The sequence below is a fragment of the Pseudorca crassidens genome, chromosome 3 (assembly GCF_039906515.1).
Source record: "Pseudorca crassidens isolate mPseCra1 chromosome 3, mPseCra1.hap1, whole genome shotgun sequence".
In the NCBI taxonomy this organism is placed as follows: Eukaryota; Metazoa; Chordata; class Mammalia; order Artiodactyla; family Delphinidae; genus Pseudorca; species Pseudorca crassidens.
In genome coordinates this window covers 32,608,847-32,634,970 of record NC_090298.1, presented here as the reverse complement: position 1 = coordinate 32,634,970, position 26,124 = coordinate 32,608,847, and the positions used below count along the sequence as shown (strand labels likewise).

Below are 26,124 nucleotides of genomic sequence, written 5' to 3'. Positions count from 1 at the left end.
GGTGGGAAGGCCACCAAGAGCATTTGCGATTTCATTATTCCACAATTCAATGATCATATCTGCTTAATTTCCCTTTTATTTTTCCAAATCTCTTGCTTTTCTTAATTTTTCTAAAACTGCTGGTTAGTCTTTCCTTGAACTGGATGTTTAATTTTCTTAATTTTAAATCTAATTTAAATTTCTTAATTTCTGATATATTCCTCAAATACCTCCATAGGATTTGGGACAATTGTTGTATGGATTTAACCCTTCCTCACCTGGATTATTGCAATAGCCTTTCAAATGATATGTCTCCCTTACCCTTCTCTCAGCCAATCCACTCACCATACTGTTACCCAAATATTATTTTTAAAAACATGAAGTCTTTAGGGTTAGTATATAAAACCCTTTGTGATCTAGCCTCACCTTCATCAACTATTTCCCATCTGCAACTAACACTCCAGAAATGTAAACTACTCATTTGTCATTCCCTGAATAAATTATGCTATTTCATCCTTCTATGCTATTTTATTCTACTTGGAATGCCCATAAATTATCTATTAAAAACAACCCAGTTGTCATCTAAAATTGGAAGCACACTCACTCACTCCTCTGCAGCCACCCTAACACAATTAATCTCTCCCTTGCTGCACCATGCCACTACTGTTATTGCTGTCACTGTCCTTACTGTTTTTCCAATCTATTACTCTTATGAGACGGAGCTTGAGAGTAGCTTCAGTGAAATGTTCTCAACATTGTATTGCCAACACATTCTACACTGCCTGGCACCTTGTTTGGGGCTTGCTGAATTGAGTATAACAATTTGGAGATTGCAGTTGGATAACCAGATGAAAATCTGACATACTGAGATTCACAGGAAGAAGTCCGTTGAATAGTTTAACTTGTTAGAAGACAGAACTTCTCTGTCTTAGCCATAGTGATGTGGTTCACTTGTTGTGTATCATTTGGGAGACTCTGAACCTTTCAGTTCCTTTTTTCTACATCTAATTAGCAGTAACGACATTTGCAGTCCAACATCATGATGACCCTAACATTTTCCTTACTTTCTATTCTTCTTTAATCCATCCAAAAAAAAAAAAAGAAAACCATAGTTTACTTAAACCTAATTTGTAATGATAGATATGAGAGGCTAAATCATTAACAGTAATCCCTTCCCACTGTGGAGTAGAGTACAAGCCACTTTTACAGGCATTATCACATTTGATCAAGTCTCACCCACTGACTTGTAGAAAAGCACATTGTAGAGGCATTGAGATCTTAAATATATATTTCTGGCACATTCCCAAATGTTTAGAATTTCTCGCTAATATTTGTGCATGTTCCTCAACTCAAAGTCTCATAAGCTGTGAGTTTTCCCACCTCTTGTCACTGGAGAAAATTTTTCTACAAAAAAGTGTGGAATGAGACATGAGCTGAGTTATTTGTGATCAAAATGTTGTCCATTTCCTTTGGGCACCAAAGGAAGGGGAATTTTAAAGGTGCTTTGGGTGTCCCCAAATCCAATTGATGATTTCTTTGCTTAGGTAATTTGGGTTTCGATTTTAAAACAACACATGTTCACTGAAGAAAATTTTTGTATTCAGAAATTTAATGTCACCTGATTTGAAGCCCTAAAAATAAGTAGGGAGAGAAAAAGAGAGAGGGAAAGAGAACATTTTTATAGAACTAGGATAATAATTTATATTTAGCATTATACACTGCATTTTGTTTTTAATTTCTATTACATTATGAGCATTTTCTCTTGAAGTCGGACGTTGTTCCACTTGCCTTAGTAAATCTATGCAGTATGACTTTATTGTTTTTAAACTGCATGAGGCCAAATTGAGTAAGTTTAGCTTTATTTCTGGACTTGCTCACAACAAACGAAATAATAAGGAAATAATAAAATTTGTCATTTTTATTGAGTAAAAAATTTGAAAATATTAGAACAAAGATATTTTTTCCAAAGATGGTTTTGTATATCCTTGGTAATTTTATATTCACAACACCCTTCTGAAAGGTGAGTCATTAGTCCTGCAACACATCTGCACTGTAGCAAGTAAATGTTTTGGGAAGAAATTAACTGGCACAAATGGTGGGTGGGTGTTACTTTCTTAACCAACTCTACCCACCACATATTTCAAAACATTTGTTTCAAGTCACTGTGTTCTGCTCTATGAATGTGAGATTTCCTAATGATAATTTCATATTATCTGTAAGCATCCCTGGTGTGCCAGTGCCCACGATATTACAGAGCTAACTAAACACAGCAGCCACTCTGCATGTTACAGAACTATGATGAGGTTTTCTGTTCATTTCATTTGTTTGTATTTTTCATTACATTCCCTATGATGAATGTTCATGGAACATGTGAGCAGAGAACATTTTTCTACTGCAAAAAAAAAAAAAAATTTGTGTCTAGGAACTATCATGGAGAAGTGGTTTAAAACTTCATGGTAAGACACTTGTTTTGACACTGCCATGAATCATGCTTGTAATAGAATGAAGTTTCAGCGGAGATTTTTAAAGGTACTAGACAGCAAAACCTATGCTGTATTAAAAGTCGTTAACCCTACAAAAGTGCTATATAATAGTGATTTCATAGTTTATGAGCCCCAAATGATCACATCATTTCAGGGAACTAAAGTAGAGCAGCACAGTACCATCCCACACCCCAACCCCTTGATAAGTTTGTTCTTAAATAATATTCACAATCGTTGATGTTTATGTAGCTCACACAACAACAAAAACAACAAAACGGCAACAACGTTAGAGCCTTCAACAAAAGAAAAAGCTGCTCCTTAGAGCTCTTGAAGAGTCAAGATATAGGAGGAAATGTAATAGGGATTTGAGAAGCTAGGAAAATATATATTTTTATAATAAACTTTGTGAGGTTAGGTAATTAAGCTCTATATCATGAGTTATTAACTTTGGTCATTGAAAGGACTGTTTTATGCCTAATTATAGATAGTGTTTTATCCAGGTCTATACAATTTTAGCATAACTGAGTTTTAAAAAGTAGATGACCTACAAGCACAAGAAAATAAAATCCTTTTATTTCCAGAAATGGTGATTATATTCTCTTTGTTTTGGATTTTGTTTCTCTTGACCTTCTAAATATATTTTACAAACAACAACAGAAATATACTTGAGGCCAGAATAATTCCAATCTCTGGCAATATTTTCTTACTTCTTATACATTTCTCTAATTGTCTACATGTTAATTTTAGTTCAGACACTTTACAAAGCCCAGACAACTCACAATGAGATTGATTTCACCGTTAAAGGCTTCAGTCGTTATTTTAAAATTATTAATTTAAACGTGAATATCAATGGGAACACTTACTTGTATTGTTTTATTTTCCAATTTGTTTTAAGAGAAAATTCAAAATGAAAACATAACCACCAATTTTAACTAACGAAAAAAAAAAACTTTGTGACTCTTACTGTCTGTAGAAATGGTTCATACTTTATGTTAGTCCTAAACAGAAGTACAAGTAAAGACAGACTTCAATTATTGGAAGCCTGACACAAAATCCACAATTTGTTCAAAAAGTCTGTTATTTGCAGAGTTTCTCTTTTGAGAGACACACATAGAGTTGAATTTGTTAGAGATGAGATTATCCCCCTTTAAAAATTACGCTAAATGATGATGTCTACCTTAACTTTTTTTTAAAGTTTGTTAACGTGAAATGACTGAAAGAACTGTGGAATCAAAGTCTACCCAAGGATCATAGATATTAATTTTAGATGACCTTTATATTAATTTTTCCACTTCTTTAATTGAAATAAAAAGGAAGGTATAACATTGTCTAATTTTTCATACTCTGAGAAAAATATTACTTATTGTACTTTTATCATTTTATCATTTCATTACTGCCATGCTGCAGGAATTCAGAGATAACTTTGATTCTTTATTTTCCAAATATGATTCTTATGAACAATTTTCATCAACAAGTAGTTAATTTCTTGACAAAAAATTTTGGTGGAATTGATTTTACCCTGGAATATTTCAAGGGAAAGTTCATTCTCTTAATTTTTAATCCACAATTTCAGTTGTATGATTCTAACTTTTAAAAAATTTTGCATGTTAAATCAATGGCAATATGTAAGTTTATTAACGTTTACATAAGTTTATTAACGTTGGTATTAATTTTTGCTTGTGAGCTTCCTGCTTTATCATTTTTTACACATTTACTCTGATTTAGAACCAAAACTAGATCTGAGGTGGAGCAAAACCAATAGACTGACTCAGTGAAAGAAGTTATTTAGAAGCTGTATTGACAAGACTATAAATGGTACTAATCTCAAACATACAACAGTGGCTAGGTGCTAACACAAAACCAATAATTCCAAAGGCTAGTAACATTAATTAGATGTCAGCAGACATTTTCTTAAGAAAAACAGCCCATATTTTTTCTTAGGAGTATTTTGCACAAGAGGGGCAAAAATAAAGTGAAAAAAAATCTTTGCTTTCTTGTATAAAATGTTTATTTTCCATTTAACAGAAGAATCACTAGAATCCCTGATACTAGTGCTCTTCTAATAATTATTTATTCCATGAAAGATGAAAATGCAAACATTGACGCTCTGTCAAATGGCAAAAGCAATAGTGAAAGCTCTTTCACGCTCATTATAAGAGAGCTGTTTTGAAACCATTTAGAATGCACACTCCTCCAAGTAAACACTAGATTGCGGATCTGAAAGGGGAATGGAACACAGTTCTGACTGTTCAGTATAATAAAATTTGAAAAGTTAAGTCTTAGACCTGGTGATATTTAAAATCCCTACCTGTGACCTACTTTTTTCATAGGAGAAATTATGCTTAATAAATTCTTAAAACTGTGTCAAGTGGGTAACACCTTAAAGAAATAGATTAAAATGTGAAAGAAGATTGTGCTACAACCTACAGTAGCTTAGAAAAGAAAATATTGGTTTTTAATTTAAGGGGGAAAGGAGGAAAGATTGTAAATGGAGGAAAAGAGTCATGTAGGAGAGAGAGAGAAAAAAAAGTTAGAGAGAAGAGGAAAAGTTATAAAGCAGAAACTAACACACCATTGTAAAGCAATTATACTCCAATAAAGATGTTAAAAAAAAAAAGGAAGGAGAGAAAAGTGGACACAAATAAGAAAAATAAGTCATATTTGGAGATAGATATAATTATTCAATATATTATATATTCTTTTAATTATTAAATTCTATTTCAATTTCTTTAAAAATAGTAGGGATTTTTCAAGTTTGTACTGTTAATAAAATTTATTTTCTTTTTCTTTCTTAGACGGTTATGTCCTTCGGAGTCACTTGGTAGACAAGTAAGCCCATTTTCTTCTACTACTATACTTCCGAAAATAATTATATGCTTTTCTTTAAGAAAGTTTCCTAATATCACTTACATAATATAATCTACTAAACTATCATAAATAAATTTTAAAACAATATGCTATACTAATGTCAATATGGTAGTACCCATAACGAAGTTAGTTTTGATAAAGTGTCACTCTTTTAAATATAAAGGAGGAGCCCTTCTCACTCACGATTATACAGTTCATAGTTTTATATATTCATTGGATACACACATTGCAAATATTGGAGACAGGTCAAAACCACTAACACTTTGCATTTCACTAGCTATTAATGCAGTTGATTGAATTGAATTAATCAGGTATCGATTAGTGTCTGCAGAGTAGGTACAAATATCACCTGTTAACGGTTTATGGCTTGGCGCCTAATTGAAGGCTTTTCTTTACTCACACTAGGCATAGTAGAGTATTAAGTTGCCTTTTTTGGAAGCATGCCAGAAAAAGATAGTGGTCAATGATTCTTCTATTTTTATGAATAGGACATTGTCACAGTCTGGTACTAGTGCTATTAGAGTCCACCCACAATGTTATAAGATCCTATTCCAAGTAAACCAGTGCAAGAAATGAACTCCATTATCAGGGTAGGTCATATACCAATACAGAGATTTACAGAATTCAGCATGATTAAGAAATCAAGGAAGATTCACAAACTGTATCCATAAATAACCTGACACCAATCAGAAAGAGGCAAAGCAATGTTAAGGGCTCTGTCAGCAAACCAGGAAAGAGTCAAAAGAAAAACAATCACAATACTTTTCTTTTCCTCAGAGCATTAATCACAGTAGTAGGTGTGGGACTTTTCAATAGGTTTTACTCTATGAAAGATACAAATTTCAAGGAAAGAATGCGTGACAAATAACGGGACCACGTCTTCATCAGTGATTACTACAGGATGATTAAGAGAGAATTCAGAAAGTGTACTCTCTAAGTAATTATTGTTTTACTACCTATTGAAGTGAATACTTAATAAAAGTTTATTGAATGAATAATAGAAAAAAATCTGTCCTCTTTGCATTTGTATCAGATTTCCATTAGCCAAATCCTGCCTCAATCTCAGAGAAAGGATCCAAACAGAAGACCTAGGGAACTCACAGCGTCTGCCATAGTTGGCAGCAATTTGAAAAGCCTGCTGCTGCTTCCAGATAAATGCACAGAGGTAGTATAGGAACCAAGAGTAGGTCTGGTCTAAATGACAAAGTCACCTTACATTTGTGTATCCTACGTTTCAAGGCTATATTAATATTTATAATTCTTTCTACTTTAATTACTTGCATATCATTCTCTCCTCCATTAGATTATAAGTTTCTTGAAATAAAAACTGTGTCTTACTTATATCTCCTGGTACATAGGAGGGACTCAGTGTGTGTGTAGAATAGAATATTTCACAAAGATTCAGGACCAGATGAAACCTAAAATGTGTAAAACTCACCAGAACGATTATTATGGCTGCCGCCTATAACCACAAATATTTTTTAAATTATATAACATAAGAATCACCATACAGTGACTTCCTTGGCAGTCCAGTGGTTAAGACTCCATGCTTCCAATGCAGGGGACATGGGTTCGATCCCTGGTTGGGAAACTAAGATCCCACATGCTGCGCGGCATGGCCCAAAACTTTAAAAAGTAAAAAATAGGACTTCCCTGGTGGCGCAGTGGTTAAGAATCCGCCTGCCAATGCAGGTGACATAGGTTCGAACCCTGGTCCGGGAAGATCCCACATGCCGCGGAGCAACTAAGCCTGTGTGCCACAGCTACTGAAGCCTGCGTGCCTAGAGCCCGTGCTCCGCGACAAGAGAAGCTACCGCAATGAGAAGCCCGCGCACCACAACGAAGAGTAGCCCCCACTCGCCACAACTAGAGAAAGTCTGGCGTGCAGCAATGAAGGCCCAACGCAGCCAAAAATAAAATTAATTAATTATAAATAAATAAATAAAAAATAAAAAAAGAATCGCCATACAAACCATATCCTGGCTGCTTATTTTGTAACCAATATTTATATATTTTAAATTAATATTTACAAATTATAATTAGAAACATTGCAGAAATTATGCACCCATTTCCTATGCCAAATATTTCTGTATTTGATTCAACATTTGAAGTTCAAGTGAAAGTAGTATAAATCTGATATTACTGAACATAAAGAATCCATCACAGTTTTGGATTAGGTCCCCCAGTGGAGTACTGTGCCATGATTTTTCAGTTTGTTCAGTTCAACAAACACTACTGACCAAGGACAGCTGTGTGCTAGGCTTATAGTTCTATCTAAAGATGAGTAAGGCAAGGTCTATGCTCTTGGGGCATGTTTTCATTGTTCTGTATGTCTATGATATGGAATAAATTTTGTGTGTGTGTGTGTGTGTGTGTGTGCGCTATAAGAATGAAACAGAGGATTTGATTAAGTCAATGAAAGGAGATACAGATGAATATGAAATTTCTTCCCACTTATAAATGTAACTTCTCACCCTTAAATGCCTTATGTCACATAAAATCACATTATTAAACTTATAACCTAAATATTGCTTTAATGTTAAGAAGATTCTTTCTTTAAAATAAAATTTATTTTCTACATTTACAGTGATGGAGAGATTTATGACGATATTGCTGATGGTAAGTCTCACGTGGCACCCAGCACAGAGAACAGTCATGGTGAATTTACTGTTCTTACAAATACTGAAAATAGCTTGCTGGATTAATTAGAGCCTTCCAATCTGATTAGAATTTGAATCACCTGAAAATGTTAAGAAAGGTAAATGCCATGGTATAATGAAATAAAATTATTTTTGAACATGACTGAAAATCAAGGAAAAATCTCTTATTTATTTTCTTTGAAAACAAAAGAATGAAATATTAGTGTATTTTTCATTATACCATGAATCTTAATAAGAATTGCTTTTATCCACAAAAATATTTGTGCCTCGACAGTAAGTAGGTACTTATTTCATAACCTGTATTACTCACTAGTATTATCTAAGCATTGTACATTTCTAAATTATGATCTAAAAAATTAATCTCACCTGAAATGAAGCATAGTGTTAATTATGTTCCTTTTAGTCTCCTTTTAAATGTATGATTCTTACTGATACCTAGTATTTTCAACCTCATTCAGAATTACTATCAAAAAGTACATTTAATTAAGTACCAGGTAAAATAATCTTGAGTCTCATTTTGATAGAGAATAGATTTGTCCAGAAACTTTGTTTGGAAAAGTACACTGAGCAATGAATGTTAAATAAATATATGGCCTTCGATTTAAATGCTTTTTCATAAAGTGAGACAATTCTCCTATTTTTATCCTAAACCAGGAGAGTATGAATCATTTACATTTACAGCGTTGGAACACTTAGAGGATATGTATTTTGTGTAACTAATTTAAATTTGTATTTTCTTCTTTTAGGTTCCATCTACGACAATGACTAGTTCTCAGCTTTGGTCATTCTGCTATGTTCATTTGATGACAATGTGAAGTCTGTGTTTTAATTGGCCTATGTTATCGGGTATCATAGAAAATGAATGCACAAAACTAGTTATTACCATTTGTTATAAAATTATGATTATTTTTATACATTTTGAGATTTTGGACTTAGAAAATGATTTCCCTGCTTAATCAACATCTTGGAAGACTGCATCAATGAGATGTAAGAAATATTAAATACCCAGTTCTGCCTCAGCTACAATTATATAAGCACTTCTTTTAGACCATCAATAGACAACTCTCCCTTCCGAAAAAAAAAAAAAAAAAATCTTTTGAGAAAAAATGGCTGTTGTCTAAAGAAATATAAAGAACAACAAAAATATAAGGAAGGAAATTTTTAAATTTTTCATAAGAAGAAAAACTCTTGTTTGTACTTCTAATGATCCTATCTTATATTCTCTATTCAAATTATCTATCTTTTAAAAGTCAGGGCTGTCTCCACTCTTACTGGTGGGTTAAATGTTTTCAAAAATTATAGTAGTAGCAGAACTTTTGTATAAAGTTTACCATATAATTCTGTTTAAAGTACTGTTGTAACTAGAGTAGATATGAATGAAGACCACACCAAAATTATGAAGAATGGAAGAATGGAGTTCAAAATTAACTAGCCTTTTATGGCATCTCTTTACTATGAAGACTCTTTTAAAGGTTTCTGTTTTTGTTTCTCTATTACCTCTACGGAAAAAAAATTTTAAACCACTTTACTGGAAAGTTGGCCAGCAGAGGAAATACAAATTAATAAACCTTAGCGTTTGGGCTGGGGTATTTCCTATTGGTACGTACTCAACCAAAAATAACCCAAAAACAAAATGTGAAGCATTTGGGTTCCAAATGCTAAGAACACTAAACACCACGATACAAAATGCAGAAACCTAACACCCAAGAAAATAGCATATTAGGAAATTTTTTCACAGCTTCCAAAATGTGAATTGAGCAAATCCTAATGCTGGCTCTGCTATTAATGAGCCATGATGTGTTACTGGATAAATTATTTATCCTCCTCCTAGTTTTCTCATCTGCAAATTTCAGGATTAGACTAAGTCGATTTTTCCCAACGTTTTCACTATCAGTTACCTCAAATGTCTATAATCCTCCCTCTACCCTAGCCCTGTGTTTCAGAAGTTTTGCTGATTTTTAAAACTCATTGATTAAATAATGATTAATGCATTATCCATGTTTTAATATTGCAGAGGCCCATTGGAGAGTCTGAAGAGTAGCCCCACTGAATTGAAATAATTTCAAGTAATTGTAAAGGAACTCAAAGGCTTCATGTGGGTAAAGTGGGATTTCTATTAGGTGCTTTGAAATTTAAAAATAGATCAACTACTATTGTTCAATGTGTATACTCTGGGGGTCTGAGGCCCCCAAATTAGAAGCCACTAATCTCAAAGACCCCCTCCAATTATGAAATATTTTGGTGTCTACTTTTTGATAGGGAGAGCCAGTATTTGCTCACATGATGAATTTATTTTAATACTAGATAAAATTACAGCATCCAGAAGTGGTTTTTGTTTGTTACATTTGGTAACAAATATACAACATACACTGACATTATGTTTCCAGTAATTTTATCTTCTGATTGAGAATGGTATAAACTCAATACAATGTCAGTTTTTGGGTTTTTTGTTTGTTTGTTTGTTTGTTTTTTTGCTGTACGCGGGCCTCTCACTGTTGTGGCCTCTCCCGTTGCGGAGCACAGGCTCCAGACGCGCAGGCTCAGAGGCCATGGCTCACGGGCCCAGCCGCTCTGCGGCATGTGGGATCCTCCCGGACCAGGGCATGAACCCGTGTCCCCTGCATCGGCAGGCGGACTCTCAACCACCGCGCCACCAGGGAAGCCCCAATGTCGGTTTTTAAAATTCTAAATTATATCAAGGGTATCTTTCAGAGTTATGCTTTATACACCAAGAAACAGACACATGTTTATGAAAGATTTATATGACAATCATCTTAATATAAAAGAAATATCTGAAGTATTAATTTTAATATACTAAATATTATTTCTATTATGGTTTTATGTGAAGAATTTTGTCATGTGAGAAGAGCGACAAATAAATAATACCTTCAGCAGATAACTTTGCCTCCTACTTATCAAGAAATCAAGGCCATCAGCCCTTCTGTCCTGTAACTTGATCCCAAATCTATGAGTCTTTGAGCCCATTTTTACCTCTTTTGATTTCCGCCTCAGCAGATGGGGTGGTACCTCCTGTTCAAGACCAAACCTTCCACCACTGGTGCCCTTGATACTTTGCCTCCTGTTTTGTGGTAGAAATTGAGATAACCAAGTGCAGTTCCCTTTAACTTCCTACAACGTTCAACCTTAACCCTATCCAGACACTATCCCAGAAAATAAGATGTCACTGCTTAGAGTCAAAGCCACAACCTGTTATCTTACGTCTTTCTACCTTCTCTGGAGTCTTCTTCCTCCACAATTAATTCATTCTCAACATCCCTCTTGCACCTCTTCCCCAACCCTCTTTCCCTCCTTCCCTTCCTCTTTTCTATCTTTAACATCTTCCATTCTGCAGATTCCCTCTTCTAGGCTTACAAACATACCGAAGTCTTTCCTATTTGAAAAACAGCAGGAAACCTTGCCTCGAATCCAAATACCTCTCTAACTACAGCCCATTTCTATCTTCCTTTCCTCATCTCATTGTCTTAAAATAGTAGGGTATATGGAATTCCCTGGTGGTCCAGTGGTTAGGGCTCCCATGCTTCCACTGCAGGGGGCACAGTTTCAATCCCTGGTTGGGGAAGTAAGACCCCTACATGCCGCCCGGTGTGGCCAAAAAAAAAAAAAGTAGGGTATATGTGGCAGCCAGGAGAATGTGCCTCACAGACTTTCAACCACGGAGAGCTTAATTAACCAAAGACCCCAGCTTCTGCACTCTGAAATCCATCCCCACTGTTGTGCCAATGCCACGTTTCCCACAGACTGCTCCTGTGTAGCCAGCACTTGAGCATGGCAGGCCTGTTCCTGAAAGATACATAAGCTTCCAGCAGCCTGGTAACCCTTCCTTATCCCACGTAGCACTCTGAGATGCTTCTACCCAATAATCTCCCCCTCCTCCCTTCATGAGGTCAGACTTGCGCTGCTGCCTGATGGCTCCTCCAGCCTTCCCCACCTCCCTCCCATTTCCTCTGACACATATATTTGTGCCACCCTCCCCCCCCCCACAGAAAATTACTACACTTTCACTCCATCTTGGTGTTTGCTTTCCAGAGGACCTGCACTGAACACAGTAGCGCTGGAGAGTTTGTAAAAATACACATCCTCCTCAAATCAACTGAATCAGAATCTCTGGGGAAGAAACTTTTCAATCATTATTATTTTATTTTATTTTATTATTATTTTTTTTGCGGTACGCGGGCCTCTCACTGTTGTGGCCTCTCCTGCTGCAGAGCACAGGCTCCAGACGCGCAGGTTCAGTGGCCATGGCTCACGGGCCCAGCCGCTCCACGGCATGTGGGATCTTCCCGGACCGGGGCACGAACCCGTGTCCCCTGCATCGGCAGGTGGACTCTCAACCACTGCACCACCAGGGAAGCCCTCAATCATTATTTCTAATTGAAGTATAGTTGATTTATAATGTTGTGTTAGTTTCAGGTATACAGCAAAGTGATTCGGTTTTACATATATATAATCTATCTATTTTTCTGATTCTTTTCCCTTATAGGTTATTATAAAATATTGAGTATAGTTCCTTGTGCTACACAGTAGAAACTTGCTGGTTTCCATCAATTTTTAATTAACTCTAAATATGAGTTTAATGCTTAGCCAGGTTTGGGAATCCCTGGCCTCTATTCACCCTCTGCCACATTCTTAAGTTATATTCAATCTTCAACTTGCTGCAGTCTGATCTGTGCTGCAATTACTCTCAAGTCAGCTCTATGTGGATATCCCACAAGTACCTCTAACTCACATGACTCAAAACTGAGCTCATTCTCTTCCCCCTTTCAGTTGATGATCCCTCTTGTAGATTCCATCTCAGTGACAAATGTATCATCCATTTGCCCAAGCTCAAAACCAGAAGTGTCTCTGCTTCTGCTCATTCATTCTCAGTGTCCAATGACTCATCATTAAACAGAGGTCCCCAAAATAAAGACTCTGTCTTACTTGTTTCATACTCCTATACTTTACATGGTATTTGAAGCCTTTTATTATATATTTGACAATGAAAATATAAGTGATGCCTGCAAAGAATGTGTTAATCCAGTAGGCTGCCACTGTAATTTTTCCTTAATTGCTGTTTCAAATGCCATAAGAGGTTGAGTAAATTGATGGCTGAGAAATGCCAATTCGATTTATCAACATGTGGATAATAGGTGACCTTAGAAAGACTGAAGCAATCAAGCCCAAGCTGACTGCAATGGTGCCCTGCGTTAGGAAGCAGATTCTGGGATAGAGTTTGGAGTATCTATTAGGGATGAACATCTTTTGAAGGAAGGGAAAGAAACATGACTGAGCAGAGAAAGCAGTTAAACTGGGATCCAAGCCCAACATCCTCAGCCAACCAGATGGGGGCCTTCGGAATAAACTCTACCCAGGCCAAAATGGCCAGTCCTTTTACCTCACTCATCACCATACATGGGCCACCCTGGGAAGGGCGTGACCTTGTGCAAGATGACACTGAGTCTGAGGCAGACCCTGAAGAAGCAGACAGTTTGAGGCAGTCTGCAGACCACATTCCCCTCAGCTGGGCAGCGAGTACTTCCTTGAAGGAGGTTAGCATCCCATGTCCACAAATGGACTGAGAGGGGAATGGAAGGTTAGAAAATTGAGACAGACATAATGGACACCTCTTTCCAGAAATTTTACTGCAAAAGTAAGGAAAATGATATAAGTAATAGCCAGATGGGAAAATAAAGTGAAGAAAGGGCTTTATTATTTTGTTCTGGGGAATAGATTGTTTGTTTCTAAGACAGAAAAGACTTGAGCTTATTCAAAACCAGATGGGAAGGATCCAGTTGGGAGAAAAAGGTAAAAAGATGGAGGATTGGACAGAAATAGACTGCAAATTACAACTTTTTTCCCTGGCAAATTATGTGTCATTACATCTGTAAAATGCTAAGCATTGTTCTGGACACATCATAAGGACTCAAATATTATCACATTATTATTATGACTAATTTTGAAATACATGCTGATGCTTGTCACAATTATGCCACATACTTAAGGGTTTATTTTAGTGACTACGTATGTCATTTCTTCTGCCTCCTGCTTGAGATTATCAGCTAAGTTACATAACCTTGAATAAGAATCTAAACTTTGCTAAGACTCAGGATCTTCATTTATAAAATATGAAAGTATGTACTTTACAGTGCTGTGAAAATTAATTGAAACTATGTACTTAAGCATTTAGTACAGTGTCTGACCCATATTAACTTTTTCTAAAAGGTATCTAGATACACTGTTTTATCTTTTTTTAATATTATTTTATTTATTATTTATTTTCCTTATTTCTTTTGGCTGCGTCAGGTCTTACTTGTGGCACATGGGGTCTTTGTTGAGGCATGCAGGATCTTTTCATCACGGCACACAGTCTGCTCGGGCTTCTCTCCAGTTGTGGCGTGCGGGTTTTCTCTCTCTAGTTGTGGTGCGCAGGCTCCAGAGTGCGTGGGCTCTGTAGTTTGTGGCACACATGCTCTCTGGTTGAGGTGCGCGAGCGCAATAGTTGTGACGCGCGGGCTTAGTTGCCCTGAGGCATGTGGAATCTCAGTTCCCCAACCAGGGATTGAACCCGTGTCCCCTGCAATGGAAGGTGGATTCTTTACCACTGGACCACCAGGGAAGTCCCTGACCCATGTTAATGTTATCATTATCACCTTGCTTGCTTGTTTGCTATTATACGTTTTGAACATGTCAACTGAATGGAATTCTGTTGAGATGAGCATTATTTTAATGATGGCAAACTTGCTCTGACTCCCAGTTATTTACCAGCTGATATTTGAGAGTAATATAGAAACACTTAAGATTAAACACAATAAACAAAAATAAAATAATAATAAATAAACCCAATGTCTGAGCCAGGTCCAGTTCTTGCATCTGAGTTTCAGGTTACAGTGTGGACATCACTTTTTATTTGATATTTCCTGCAACTCTTAGGGAGACAGGCATCCTGGTTTTCATAATAGAAACATCTGTTTTCTAATTCAGTGACAGTTTTCACCCTGTTTCGTTGAGGAAAATATTAGGGGCTTCCCTGGTGGCGCAGTGGTTGAGAGTCCGCCTGCCGATGCAGGGGACACGGGTTCGTGCCCCAGTCTGGGAAGATCCCACATGCCGCGGAGCGGCTGGGCGCGTGAGCCATGGCCGCTGAGCCTGCGCGTCTGGAGCCTGTGCTCCACAACGGGAGAGGCCACAACAGTGAGAGGCCCGCGTACCGCAAAAAAAAAAAAAAAAAAAATTAGGCTGTGTATATGTTCTCCTAGAGTAGGCTGGGGCAGAGTCACAATCTTCAGCTCTAACTGCAAATTTGGTAAAATAATGGGTGTGCAAGAGGCACCTCTTGTCTCTGGGGGTTCATCTGCATGTAGCAATTCCTCTCTGTCTCCACAACCTATTGAATTAGAAGAGTTTTGCAAATGTCAAAAAGCATGTTTAAACACCAACTTATTAATGGTATTCCTACTGAAGTTTAGATAAAGATTCAGAGTTCTTGGCTACAAGTAACAGAAATTAACTATTGCCTTTACATAACTCACTCGTGAATCAAAGTCCCTAGAGAGAGAACTCCATTGACTGGTTAAGTCATGTGCCAGCCCACCTGGTGGGGGCAGGGAGGCTCCTAATGCTTTAGCTCCCAAGTGAAAGAGAGTCACCTAGAATTAGCCTCTCAAGCAAGACTATACTCAAGATAATTTCCCAATACAAAAATCAGAGTGCTACTAACAAAAGGGGACCTAACCTTGTCAGTAAAGCAGGCAAGGTATGTATGTGTGTATATGTGTGTGTATATATATATATATATAGTTATATATATTTATATGAAAGACAAAGATATATTTTGTTTATATATTAAACACATAGTAATATTTCTCTTCTACAAGGAATATATATATATATATATTCTCAGTTTCCTTGAAGAATTTGGTCTTCTATCTTTCCTTGCTCACTTTTGATAGAGACATAGAGCAAAGGTTCTGTCCTATAAGAAACACCATAGTGCCAACGTGATGATCACTGGCAACTGATATTCATCTTTGATGTGGGGATAATAGAGAATGGTAGGGACTGTGGCAAACAGTAGAATATAAGCTCTGTCTACAGGAGTCAGTTGCTAATTATACTGGATATCTCCTGCTTGGCCCTCGAGATCCCCCCTCCAATCCTTTCCACCCTGCTCTGTGCCCCTCAGGACTACAATTTATGGGCTGACTCAAGAGGCTCCCTTGACTTATAGCTTCTGGTTTCATTCGGCCACTGAGGAGCACTACCAGACACAGACAGAGAGTGAGGTTTGGATATTTATTCCTTTGGCTTCCTCCCTGAGGCATTGTCATGAGCTAGCTGTGTCCTTCACCCAAAGTCACAGCTCTGCCAGACAGCCTTCTCCATTGTGCTGCCTCTCTGGTTCCAATGCTTCTCCCTCTGCTTCCTCTGAGATTGCAATCGCTCCCTGAGGTTATACCGGTTCCAGGCTACTGCTCTTTACACTGTGGTTTCCCAACACACTGTCCACACATGTGTAATCAATCTCTTAATCAATCTCTTTATTAAGCCTTCCTCAAATTCCCCAGTTTGAGTTTGCCATTTGTTTCCCACTTAGGCCCTACTGATATATGACTCAAATCTGTTGGATTATGGGCCTGGTGTCGGAAGAGTCTCCAATTTTTCAAAAGAAGTGATATCAAGGTTTATATATATAATTCCTACTTTTTTTTTTTAACTGCTGATTCAAGTTTTCTTAAAAGCACTATTCAGACCAAACAGGTTATCCTAGTTATTATCCCAAATTATTATGGGCCAGATTTGACCCATGGGGTCCATCTGTAACGTCAGCCATTTATGATGGGAAATAGATGGAGCACAGGCCACTCTATAGCTATCCAACTTGCCAATAATGAGGGGCCTTTTTGTGTGAGTGAGTGGTGGACAAAATTTATTTAGTGTCTATAACAACCAGATTAGATTATTAAACTTCCTTTTTTTTTTTTCAATATGGATCACAGAGGCTTGCTCTTCCTTCCTTCCTTCCTTTCTTTCTTTCTTTCTTTCTTTCTTTCTTTCTTTCTTTCTTTCTTTCTTTTTCTTCTCTAGTCATTCTATTGGTCTGTCTTCAAATCCCTTTCTTTTTTAGTGTCCAATATATCATCATCTAATGGAGTTTTACAATTTTAATATTGTATTTTTCATTTCTAGAATTTTCACTTGGTTCTTTAATCTTTAATCTTCACTTTAATCTTTCTTTCCTCTATTCAGTGAGACTACTGTTCTCTATTTGGTTTCCACAGCTTTGCGTTTTATTTTGAAAGGTGTCCTCAGGCAAAAAGCCAGAGAGAATGTTGAGTTCACCCTATTTGTTTCTTATATCTCAAGGTCATGATCCACACTATCTATTGTCCAATGCTTAAAAACGGTCGTTCATATATTTTGTCTAGATTAATAGTTGTTTATTGTGGGAAAGTAAATCCAATACCTATTCTCCATCATGGATGGAATCAGAAATTGTTCATTAAAAAAAATTACCTATCTATCAAGATATCTTTTTATATTCTGCTTCTGATCATGATATCTGAAGTCCATGGGCTATAATTCTGCTGATTTTTATTTCTATTGATTCTTACTCATGGTGAATTTTTCCTATGAGTTTAATGATCTTTGACCATGAACTTTTATTTGTTTGATCTTAAATGTGTAGAGTGGGTATTTTTCTCCAGAAAGGATTTGTAATTGCTAATTCTGGAAGCCAGGGGGCACTACCAACCTGGGTCCCCTTCGGTCCACTTCTAGGATACTGGGTTTAACACAGAAGTGTCATGTTCTGCTTTTCTACCTTCTGTTAGTTGCTTAACCTTCAAAGCCCAGGTATACTATTGGCATTTGCCCTCTAGATAGCTGGGCTTTTCCAGTTTTCTATTTGTTCAGTGTTGTTCTAATTTTGGTACAGTGTTAGGTTTTTGGTTTTTGGTGGAGAAGTTTTGGAGATTTATTTTAGCCAAAAAAAAAAGAAAAGAAAGAATAAATTAAGCTATTGATATTTATTATACAGATTAACAATCGACCTGTCATTTGATTAGTAGATTGTATTGGCATGAGTCATGTAAGGTATCCTGAGGGAAAACTGGGGGTTCTGCAACTCAGGGGAACTCACAACACTCGCTTAGGAAGTCTTTTCACTTGGGCATATGTCCATATATCACATCCAGATAATTGGATTTAAGGAGTATATTTTAAACTATCTTTAACAAAGTGGATACATGGTTTATAAAGAATCTTGCAAAGGAACTATGTGTATGTAACACAAAGAATGAAAGCACAAGCACAAGATTTTAAAATATGGAAGATCAGATATTCTTATTCCTGATAATAGCACTTTAACAACATCATTACAAGAAAAAAGCAATGATAATGTAATCAGATGTCACAATGTCAGCCAACATTTAAAAATATTGAAATTATTAAGATTATGTGAAATATAAATTTATGCACATTATCCTTTAATATTATTTAACCCTAAGTGTATACTGTTCCTTAGGATGTTAGCTAATGATAGTATAAAGCTATCTGATTAGCAAAATATTTAAAAATATTATGCAGATAATTGAAGATATTATGAAAATAATTGTTTCCTGTAATGTTAGAAGCCATGCTGTATTGAATTCATTGCTTTGCAGAAAGACCCTTCTTTTTGTCAACAAAGAGGTCCATACCAGTAGGGAATATAGTGGCATTTCCTGCTATGGTAAAAAAAAAATAGCTTAGAAAACACACAAAACAATTTGTTGACAAAACTAAAATGCAGTCCCATTGATCAACCAAAACAGAAAAAGGAAAAGAAAAAACAAACAAACTGAAGACTTGAAGAAAAAGGTACTTGAACAAATAGGCATTATGGAAGCTTTTCAGTGCAGTTGGATGGAAGCATAGATGTTTCTACACGTCTCAGTTTATGGTGTTTGCTAAATTCTGTTCAGTGGTAAAATACACCAATAACTACTCTTTTTCTGCACGACCAAAGTAAAGGTGTATCAAAGAATATATATTCTTATCAGTAAACAACTTCCTTAATAAAAACAATGTTTTATGAAAAAAATCAACAAAGCAGTTGTTATAAATGATAATTTAAAAGGGATTCACAGAAGAATAGAAAAATGCAGTTTAGTTTTCACACACTTTGAAATGAGGAGTGACTATAAAAATCTTTTGTACCATGCAGATGTCTGATATTTATTTAGTGCCAAACTGTTTTTCATGATGGCTGATGATTTCCAGTAGCACTGTATCTTAACAGAAATTTTTAAAAAATATTAAATCTAAACTTTCCCTTCAAGGTAAATATAACAATAGCTAAGAAAGTTATTAATTTTCAGAGAAATTTGTGCTAGGAAGAGAGCATTTAGATAATAGGCATTTGGAAACACTTCCATAGTTTTGTGGGGTTTTTTCTGAAAACAAAAATATAAATGTGTCATCTACATAAAGTTTTATATCTACACTTAAAAATCATGGAAACAGAGTTTCTAACGTGCTTAGAATCTTTCAGATTAAGAGTTTCAAAACCATTCTGAGATCATTTGCTAAACATTTCTAAATGTTATGCCTTCCAGTTTGCTATGAAAATGAATTGACACTAGGGAAGATGGACATTTAGTAGCCAAATTACATTAAAAAAATTTCTTTGAATGGATGGAGTTTGGATGGATTTGAAAAATGAGTGTTATGATTTAGAAACTGCAGCCAACAGAGTAATTCTTCCACTTTTAACTTTGTATTTTGTGATTCCAGCCACTAAAACTCAATATCCAAATAAACTCTTAGAATTGGACTTTTGAATTGCTGTACCACAAAGATTTTAACAACAGATTTTTTAAATAATGAAGTATATTCAGCTCCTTTGCTTTTGTTTTTGCCACTAGTAAAGCAACATAAAAAATTACTTTGAACCATTTTAATTTCATCTTTATGTTTTATATTCTAGTAAATAAGAAAGTTAATACACATGTATTGGAGTATGTGCACAAATGCACTTTTTAAATGATTTGTTTGTTTATACATAAATTTTGGTAGGTCCACTGCTTAACAAATTATTATAATCAAATGTTTATAATTGTGGTTTAGGGTAGCCAACAAAATTTCTCTAAAACAGTTTTCCTTAAAAAATTTTTTCATAAGTAAAAATTTGTTTTAGAACAATTAAAATGAGAAAAAAAAAAAGATAAAATCACTCAAATTTCTACCAACCAGAGATAATCACTGTTGAAATTTTAGTGCATACCCTTCCAGATTTTATGAATTTGTGCATCTTCTTTCACAAACATATGCTTATACTTCATTTAAAGCTGTTTTCATTGAGGGCCTTTATATCTTACAGAATTTTTAAAAATTAAATTTACACGAGATTTTGGGACAGAGATTAAAATTTAAAGGAACAATACTAAGAGGCAACTTTGTGAATCTTCATAATTAACCCTGTGTAGGATTATAATATCTGTTTAATTTAGTCTATTGCCTGTCATTTTAATGGCCTTTATCTAGATGTTAAATGTGTGGTTTAACTAAGAAGAGAAATTACCAAAAAATAGACTGACCAAATGTTGTGGTCTTTGACTTGCTTTATCTTCGTATGGCCTATGTAATAAGGCAGATAGATAAAGGGAACAAAGATTTTGGCAAGGCTTTGTTTCTCTTCAATGTTATCACTGTATCTGAAACATATAATTTGGTGTATAAACTAGAATTATTAACTGTATGTAATTGGATAGGGAATAGAACCCAGAGTGACTATCAATGAAGTCATTGTATCTTCCAAAACAAGCAGTTATCTTTTAGAGGTGTGGTCCTGGACCTAATCTCATATAACACTTTTTATCAATGACTAATACAATGAGAAAAAACAGTCATTCACACAGTAAATGAAACTTAATTGGGAAATGAAAACTAAGAAGAGGAAGTCACATTCTCAATGACCAGATTAGAACCAAAATGACCTGGAAAATTGGAGAAGTAGTAAGAAGTAAACAAAATGAGTAAGACAGAGGAGTGGGCTAAAATAAACAGGGAAGAAAAACAAGTTTCAAAAAGAGGAATGGCTAGCTATTGGCAAGTTTAGAAAATAACTTAGAGATTTTAACAACAAGCTGACTAAGATCGATAATGTAGTGTTATGGTTTAAAAAGCAAACATAACATTGTAAAATGTGTTCCTTACTAAAATTTACCGAAACTCCTGCTTCCTAGTTGAAAGTCTTTTGCAAACACTAAGAACGTGTTCTTTTTACCAGAAATGCCATTCACCTTAAGAACAAACATGGAGATCACAGCCAGTCAAATGACTGGGATAGTAACAGAGGAAAAAACTAGTTTCACTGTAAGATGTAAGTCTTGGAGAAAGATGATTTTTTTCCTCCTGAAAGAGATGGAGTAATTGAATAATGATCTTTAAATAAGAGCATATAGTTATAAAGATGAAAGACTATTAGATTCAGGCTCTCATGTACCCTAAGTACTTTAAAAGTGGATCGGTTGTTCTCAGTTTTCACGAAGACTGAAAAAGAAAATGAAGTTAAATTGTACTGGGAAAGGGTTAATTCAGAATAGATAGGAATTTCAGAAATAGGGTAAAAGGGGTTGGTTGAAAATTGAAACCATTCTAAGAATCTGGTAGAATTTTCATTGACAGATTTTCTACTTTTCTAAAATGGTGAAATATGATACATGAAGAGATGAAATACAAAAATTTAATGTCCTATCCAGACCTCAAGTTTGGTGATTTTTGCCTTAGGCTGTAACTGCTTGGTAATGTCAGAGGACATTTTTAAAAAGCACTCTAATTGTGTTGCCTCCTTGAATCTAAGAGCAGTATTAGCAGCAGATACTGATTGCAGCTCTTCTAAGAAAAGGACCCGGAATATACAGAGAACAGTATCCTAAGGAAGCAGTGTTCCTCTTTTATTTTCTTGATGATGCTACCCTATGCTGCTTTTAGTTTTCTCGTTAAAGTTTTTACTTATTTTACAATTGATATGTATTAATTATAGGACATTTTAAAAGTACGGACAAACGAGAACAGAAACTGTATGTGTAATTCCACAATTTAAGGAGAAAAAACAAGTTAACATTTTGAGGTACATCTCAGATTTTTCTCTCCATACATAGACATGTAAGATATTTTATAAAGTATACTTTTAAGTTGTTATGTATTTTAAGTGTTTATAAAAAAAGGGAACTTTGTAATTTCTTGCTTGATTTAATATCATGAACAGTATTTCCTATAAACTAGACCTGCATTGTCATTTTTAATGGCTGCAATAATTTGCATAATCCCTACTTTGGTTATTTAAGTGTTTCCAATTGTTCCCTATTTTTAACGACTGCAATTGATATCTCCAAATAGCTTTTTTTTTTTTTTTTTTAAACAGCAGAAAGAGCATTGAAACAAAGAAGGAATCCAGGGCATTTACTCAGCTACCTCATTATTTATTGAACACTTATTTATGCTGGGCACTGCATTAACTAGTAGCCGGGTTAAGACAGGTTAAGGCAAGATCTCCACTGTTAATTAACCTCCAGTCTCATGGAATATAGAAAGACAAGTGTCGAGGAACAGGAGGCGACAAAACGCTCACCCCTCTCTTCAAAGTTAATCTAGTTTAAGAGAAAGTTGCTGGGTCAGGGGCCAGGTGTATATATATTGATTAAAGTCTCTACACGTAATACTTGTTAGGTTCATCTGTAAAAAATATTAATCCACAACATCCACATTGCCCATTGTTTCAGGAGCTACACAGAGGGGAAAACCCAGACAGAGGCTTTAGCAGCTTCTCTTTCCAAGCAGAGAGGAAACCCTCTCCTCGGGCCTCCAGGCCCCCGCGCGTGCGCGGGAACAATCCCACCCACCGCCAGGGACCACCACCCGGTACTCCCGACTTTTCACCCCGTTCTCGGGTCCTACTACAAGCGGTCAAAAGCAAAACTTCCACCCGACTACTTCCACTTAGAGAAGCCAGCCTGGCTGAGTGTGGCTTTGAAGATCAAGTGCAAGGCTGCTTAGCACGGTGGTCAGTGAGGCTGGAAAATAAACTTTGTTACGTGTTAACTTGGTTGGAGCAAAGCGACTCTAGGCAGGATTTAGTTACGTTACAACTGCACAGTGTTTTGTATTTTTGTTGTTGTTGTTTTAATAAAATCGTTTTAATTGACGAATAAGGAAGGAGGGCTATCTCAGGACTTGAAAACAATCATGCAGGATGGTTTCAGCAGGTGGCCAGCCTGGCGCATGAAGGCCTCCTCCCACTTCGTGTCGGTTTTGACTACGGTTTCCGCGGCGGCTGGAGGGGAAGCATCCTCCACGCTGCAAACTCGCATCAATGGGATTCCCCTCGTGGGAAATGCCCCCTCCTGGCGGACGTGCTCCCGGAGGGCCGAGCGCGTCGCCGCGCCCTCCGCCTCCGGGACGGGCGGGCGCGCGCGCGCGCGCTCCGCAGACTCTATCAAGATCCCGACTTGGCACCGCACTCCCTCCGCGCCCCGGGCTAAGCCGGCACCACCCGCCGCCCGCCGCCAGCCGCCGCGGGGGGCGGGCGCGGCGCGAGGGGAGGGCGCGGCGCGAGGGGAGGGGAAGGGGTTCTCGCGCGATTGGGCGAGGTTTCCGGTGTTGTGACTGAAACCCGTCAATATGGCGGCGGTCGGCCGCGGCCGCTCGCTGAAGAACCTCCGTATACGAGGTAAGTCCGCTGCGGCCCTCACCCCTCGCCGCCGGGCAACCGCCACCCCTGGCACTTGCCTAGCCTTGGTCATGGGCGGGAGGAACGAGCCGGGGCGCTGGCCGGAGCCAGGGCTGCCTCCGCTGGCCTGGGAGCGAATCCTAATTGGGGCTATGTGTCTGTTTCGCGCAGGGCGGAATGACAGCGGCGAGGAGAACGTCCCGCTGGATCTGACCCGAGGTAACGCGGGGCGCCGCGGGCGCCGGCGAGGGCATCCTAGTGGGGAGGAGCCGGGGGCTCGGGGCCGTGGGCAGGGTCCGGCCCCGCACGGGACCCGCGGGGGTGCGGGAGGCAGAGCCCGAGCCCCGCCTGCCGGCCCGCGGGAGCCGAGCCGGGGGCAGTCTCCCCGGACCCATCCCCCTTCCCGGTGCCCGCTTTCCTCGCTCCGAGCCCTTCTCCCGGCCTCTGGGTGCTGCGGCGAGCACCGAGCGGGACTCGGCGGAGTCGCCGACCCTCTGGGTTCTCTAGACCCGCGGGGGAGCGTTGTCCTCCTGTCCCGGAGCTCGAGCAGCTGAATCCCAGGGGCGGCCGGAGGGAGGTAGAGGCTGTTATTTAGGTTGCCGGAGGACGTCTGAGGGAAGAGCGACCACATCCTGCCCTCCCCGTCCCCCAGCGCCGAAGCCGGACCTGCTCGGTCCTTGCTGACTGCGTGACTGTTTTTCTCTTTGCCCACTGCCCTGGGGGACCCGCAGCATTGATAACTCGGTAGTGAAACCTGGAGCCCGTGATTTCTGCGAAGTGTCTGGTGTACGCTGTATTTCCCTCTTGTTTCCCTTTCCCGGGCCTCTGAGACTGTAGTTGGCAAAAGCCGGCCCCTCACCCTCGTTGCAGGTTCATTGTTTACCTTCTGCAGTGGCGATGGGTTTGTTTACACCTTCGGAACTGGGTAAACCCCTGCTATATTTTTAAGGACCCCAGCCGGCTACTGGCCAGTATATCTTCTATCAGTCACCGTACTGGAGTTTATTCGACAATATCTCGTTGAGCGTTTAGTAGTTATATACAAGGTTTCTCTTTTCTCTTCCACGGTAAACAAGATTTGGTCTATTGATTCCGAAGAAGTCGTGTTTCACACGGGCTGTAACTTAGCGTGTAACCTGGTTCAGCTGTATAGAATTCAGTTTCCTTTTTGAGATCTGAAAAGCACTTTAGGAAGTTTGAAAAAACGTCGTTTTAAACATTCTATATAAAATTAAAAAAAAATTTTTTAACCTACGTTCTACTTAACATAATGACTATTATCTACAGTATTTGTTAGATGTGGGCTCATTGTTGAGGATCATCTCTGTATTTAAAGCATAGCGCATTTTCTAATTTGTTTTATTTTGTGTATCATAATGTAAGATTACTGTTTTGTAAACTAAAAGCCTAGTTTTTATTTAGCTACAAGAGTACATTTTTGTAACAATATTTTATTCTGAAAGTTCTAGGACTTTGTCTCGGGTGAACTAGGTCCTTTTACAGGCAGAAGAGTTTCTAAAATAAAATAGGGCTTAAGTAATAGAAATGACAACTAATTAGATCACTAATGCACTAAATTAGAACATTTTTTCAGCAGATAGGGTTTGAATATTACTGTAGGGAGATGTAAAACTTTTGACTTGTGTAACTGTTTGGAAACTTGACTGTGTATAACACACATATGAAAAGTCTATATGCAATATATGTGGAAAAAGATTTTCTAGTAAATTTGCTAACAAAATAAGCAAAATTCCCACAGGGCTCAATTTAGCATTTGAGTTTTGTAGCAGATGTAGTTTTAGTGATTTATTTTATACATGCGCATATGTTTTAGATGGAGGTGAAAAGACCATTTATTAGATAGATCTTGGGTCTAATTTGTGTATTAAAGACCTGTTTGAATGTGGTGCTAGAAATAAGTTATAGTTGTGCTTTAAATTGACTTTACTGAGCTCCTATATATAGTGGTTTCTCTGGTTGGTGTCAAAATTTTGGGTAGTAAAAGAGCTTATGTACAAATTTGATACCTTTGGTTTACTCCAGTTTTACTCAAGTACACAGATAACTGTATATTTACTATTTAAAATACTATATTTCCTGAGAATTTAGTAAATACCTATGTCCTTAGGTGTTTCTGGGATAATACAAATAGTGCAGAAAATGCTATTTCTGCTTGCCCTGACAAGATGTATTTCAGTTTGGAATGAAATATACACAGCCAGTTGAATCTGATTGCAAAAGCAATATACAACTAGGAGTGAGAGGGCATTTGAGAACTGTGTTCCAGAGTCTTAAGGAAGTTTTGAAAAAGTAATCTGAGTTAGATTCATTGTATAGTGACTCTGTTGTTTGAGAAATTGCTATTCTGACAAACATTCATTGTTAGAAGAAGGCTTGTGGATCTAACATGAAGAAAGTTCATGAG

General features: G+C 37.4%; 2 protein-coding genes across 6 annotated transcripts in view; both read left to right on the top strand.

Annotated features, from left to right (window-relative positions):
- FYB1 (FYN binding protein 1) overlaps positions 1–10,876 on the top strand; it is a 180,274-nt gene extending 169,398 nt beyond the window's left edge. For both annotated transcript variants that reach the window (XM_067730567.1, XM_067730566.1), the window contains 3 exons: positions 5,258–5,291; positions 7,918–7,949; positions 8,737–10,876. In XM_067730567.1, the coding sequence (XP_067586668.1) occupies positions 5,258–5,291; positions 7,918–7,949; positions 8,737–8,759 (89 nt within the window). In that variant the 3' untranslated portion in view covers positions 8,760–10,876. The remainder of the gene's footprint in view (positions 1–5,257; positions 5,292–7,917; positions 7,950–8,736) is intronic.
- Positions 10,877–23,589: 12,713 nt separating this feature from the next.
- The window catches only part of RICTOR (RPTOR independent companion of MTOR complex 2), a 127,680-nt gene continuing 125,145 nt past the window's right edge, over positions 23,590–26,124 (top strand). For all 4 annotated transcript variants that reach the window (XM_067730559.1, XM_067730557.1, XM_067730558.1 and 1 more), the window contains exons 1-2: positions 23,590–23,699; positions 23,871–23,918. In XM_067730559.1, coding sequence (XP_067586660.1) covers positions 23,651–23,699; positions 23,871–23,918 — 97 coding nt within the window. In that variant the 5' untranslated portion in view covers positions 23,590–23,650. The remainder of the gene's footprint in view (positions 23,700–23,870; positions 23,919–26,124) is intronic.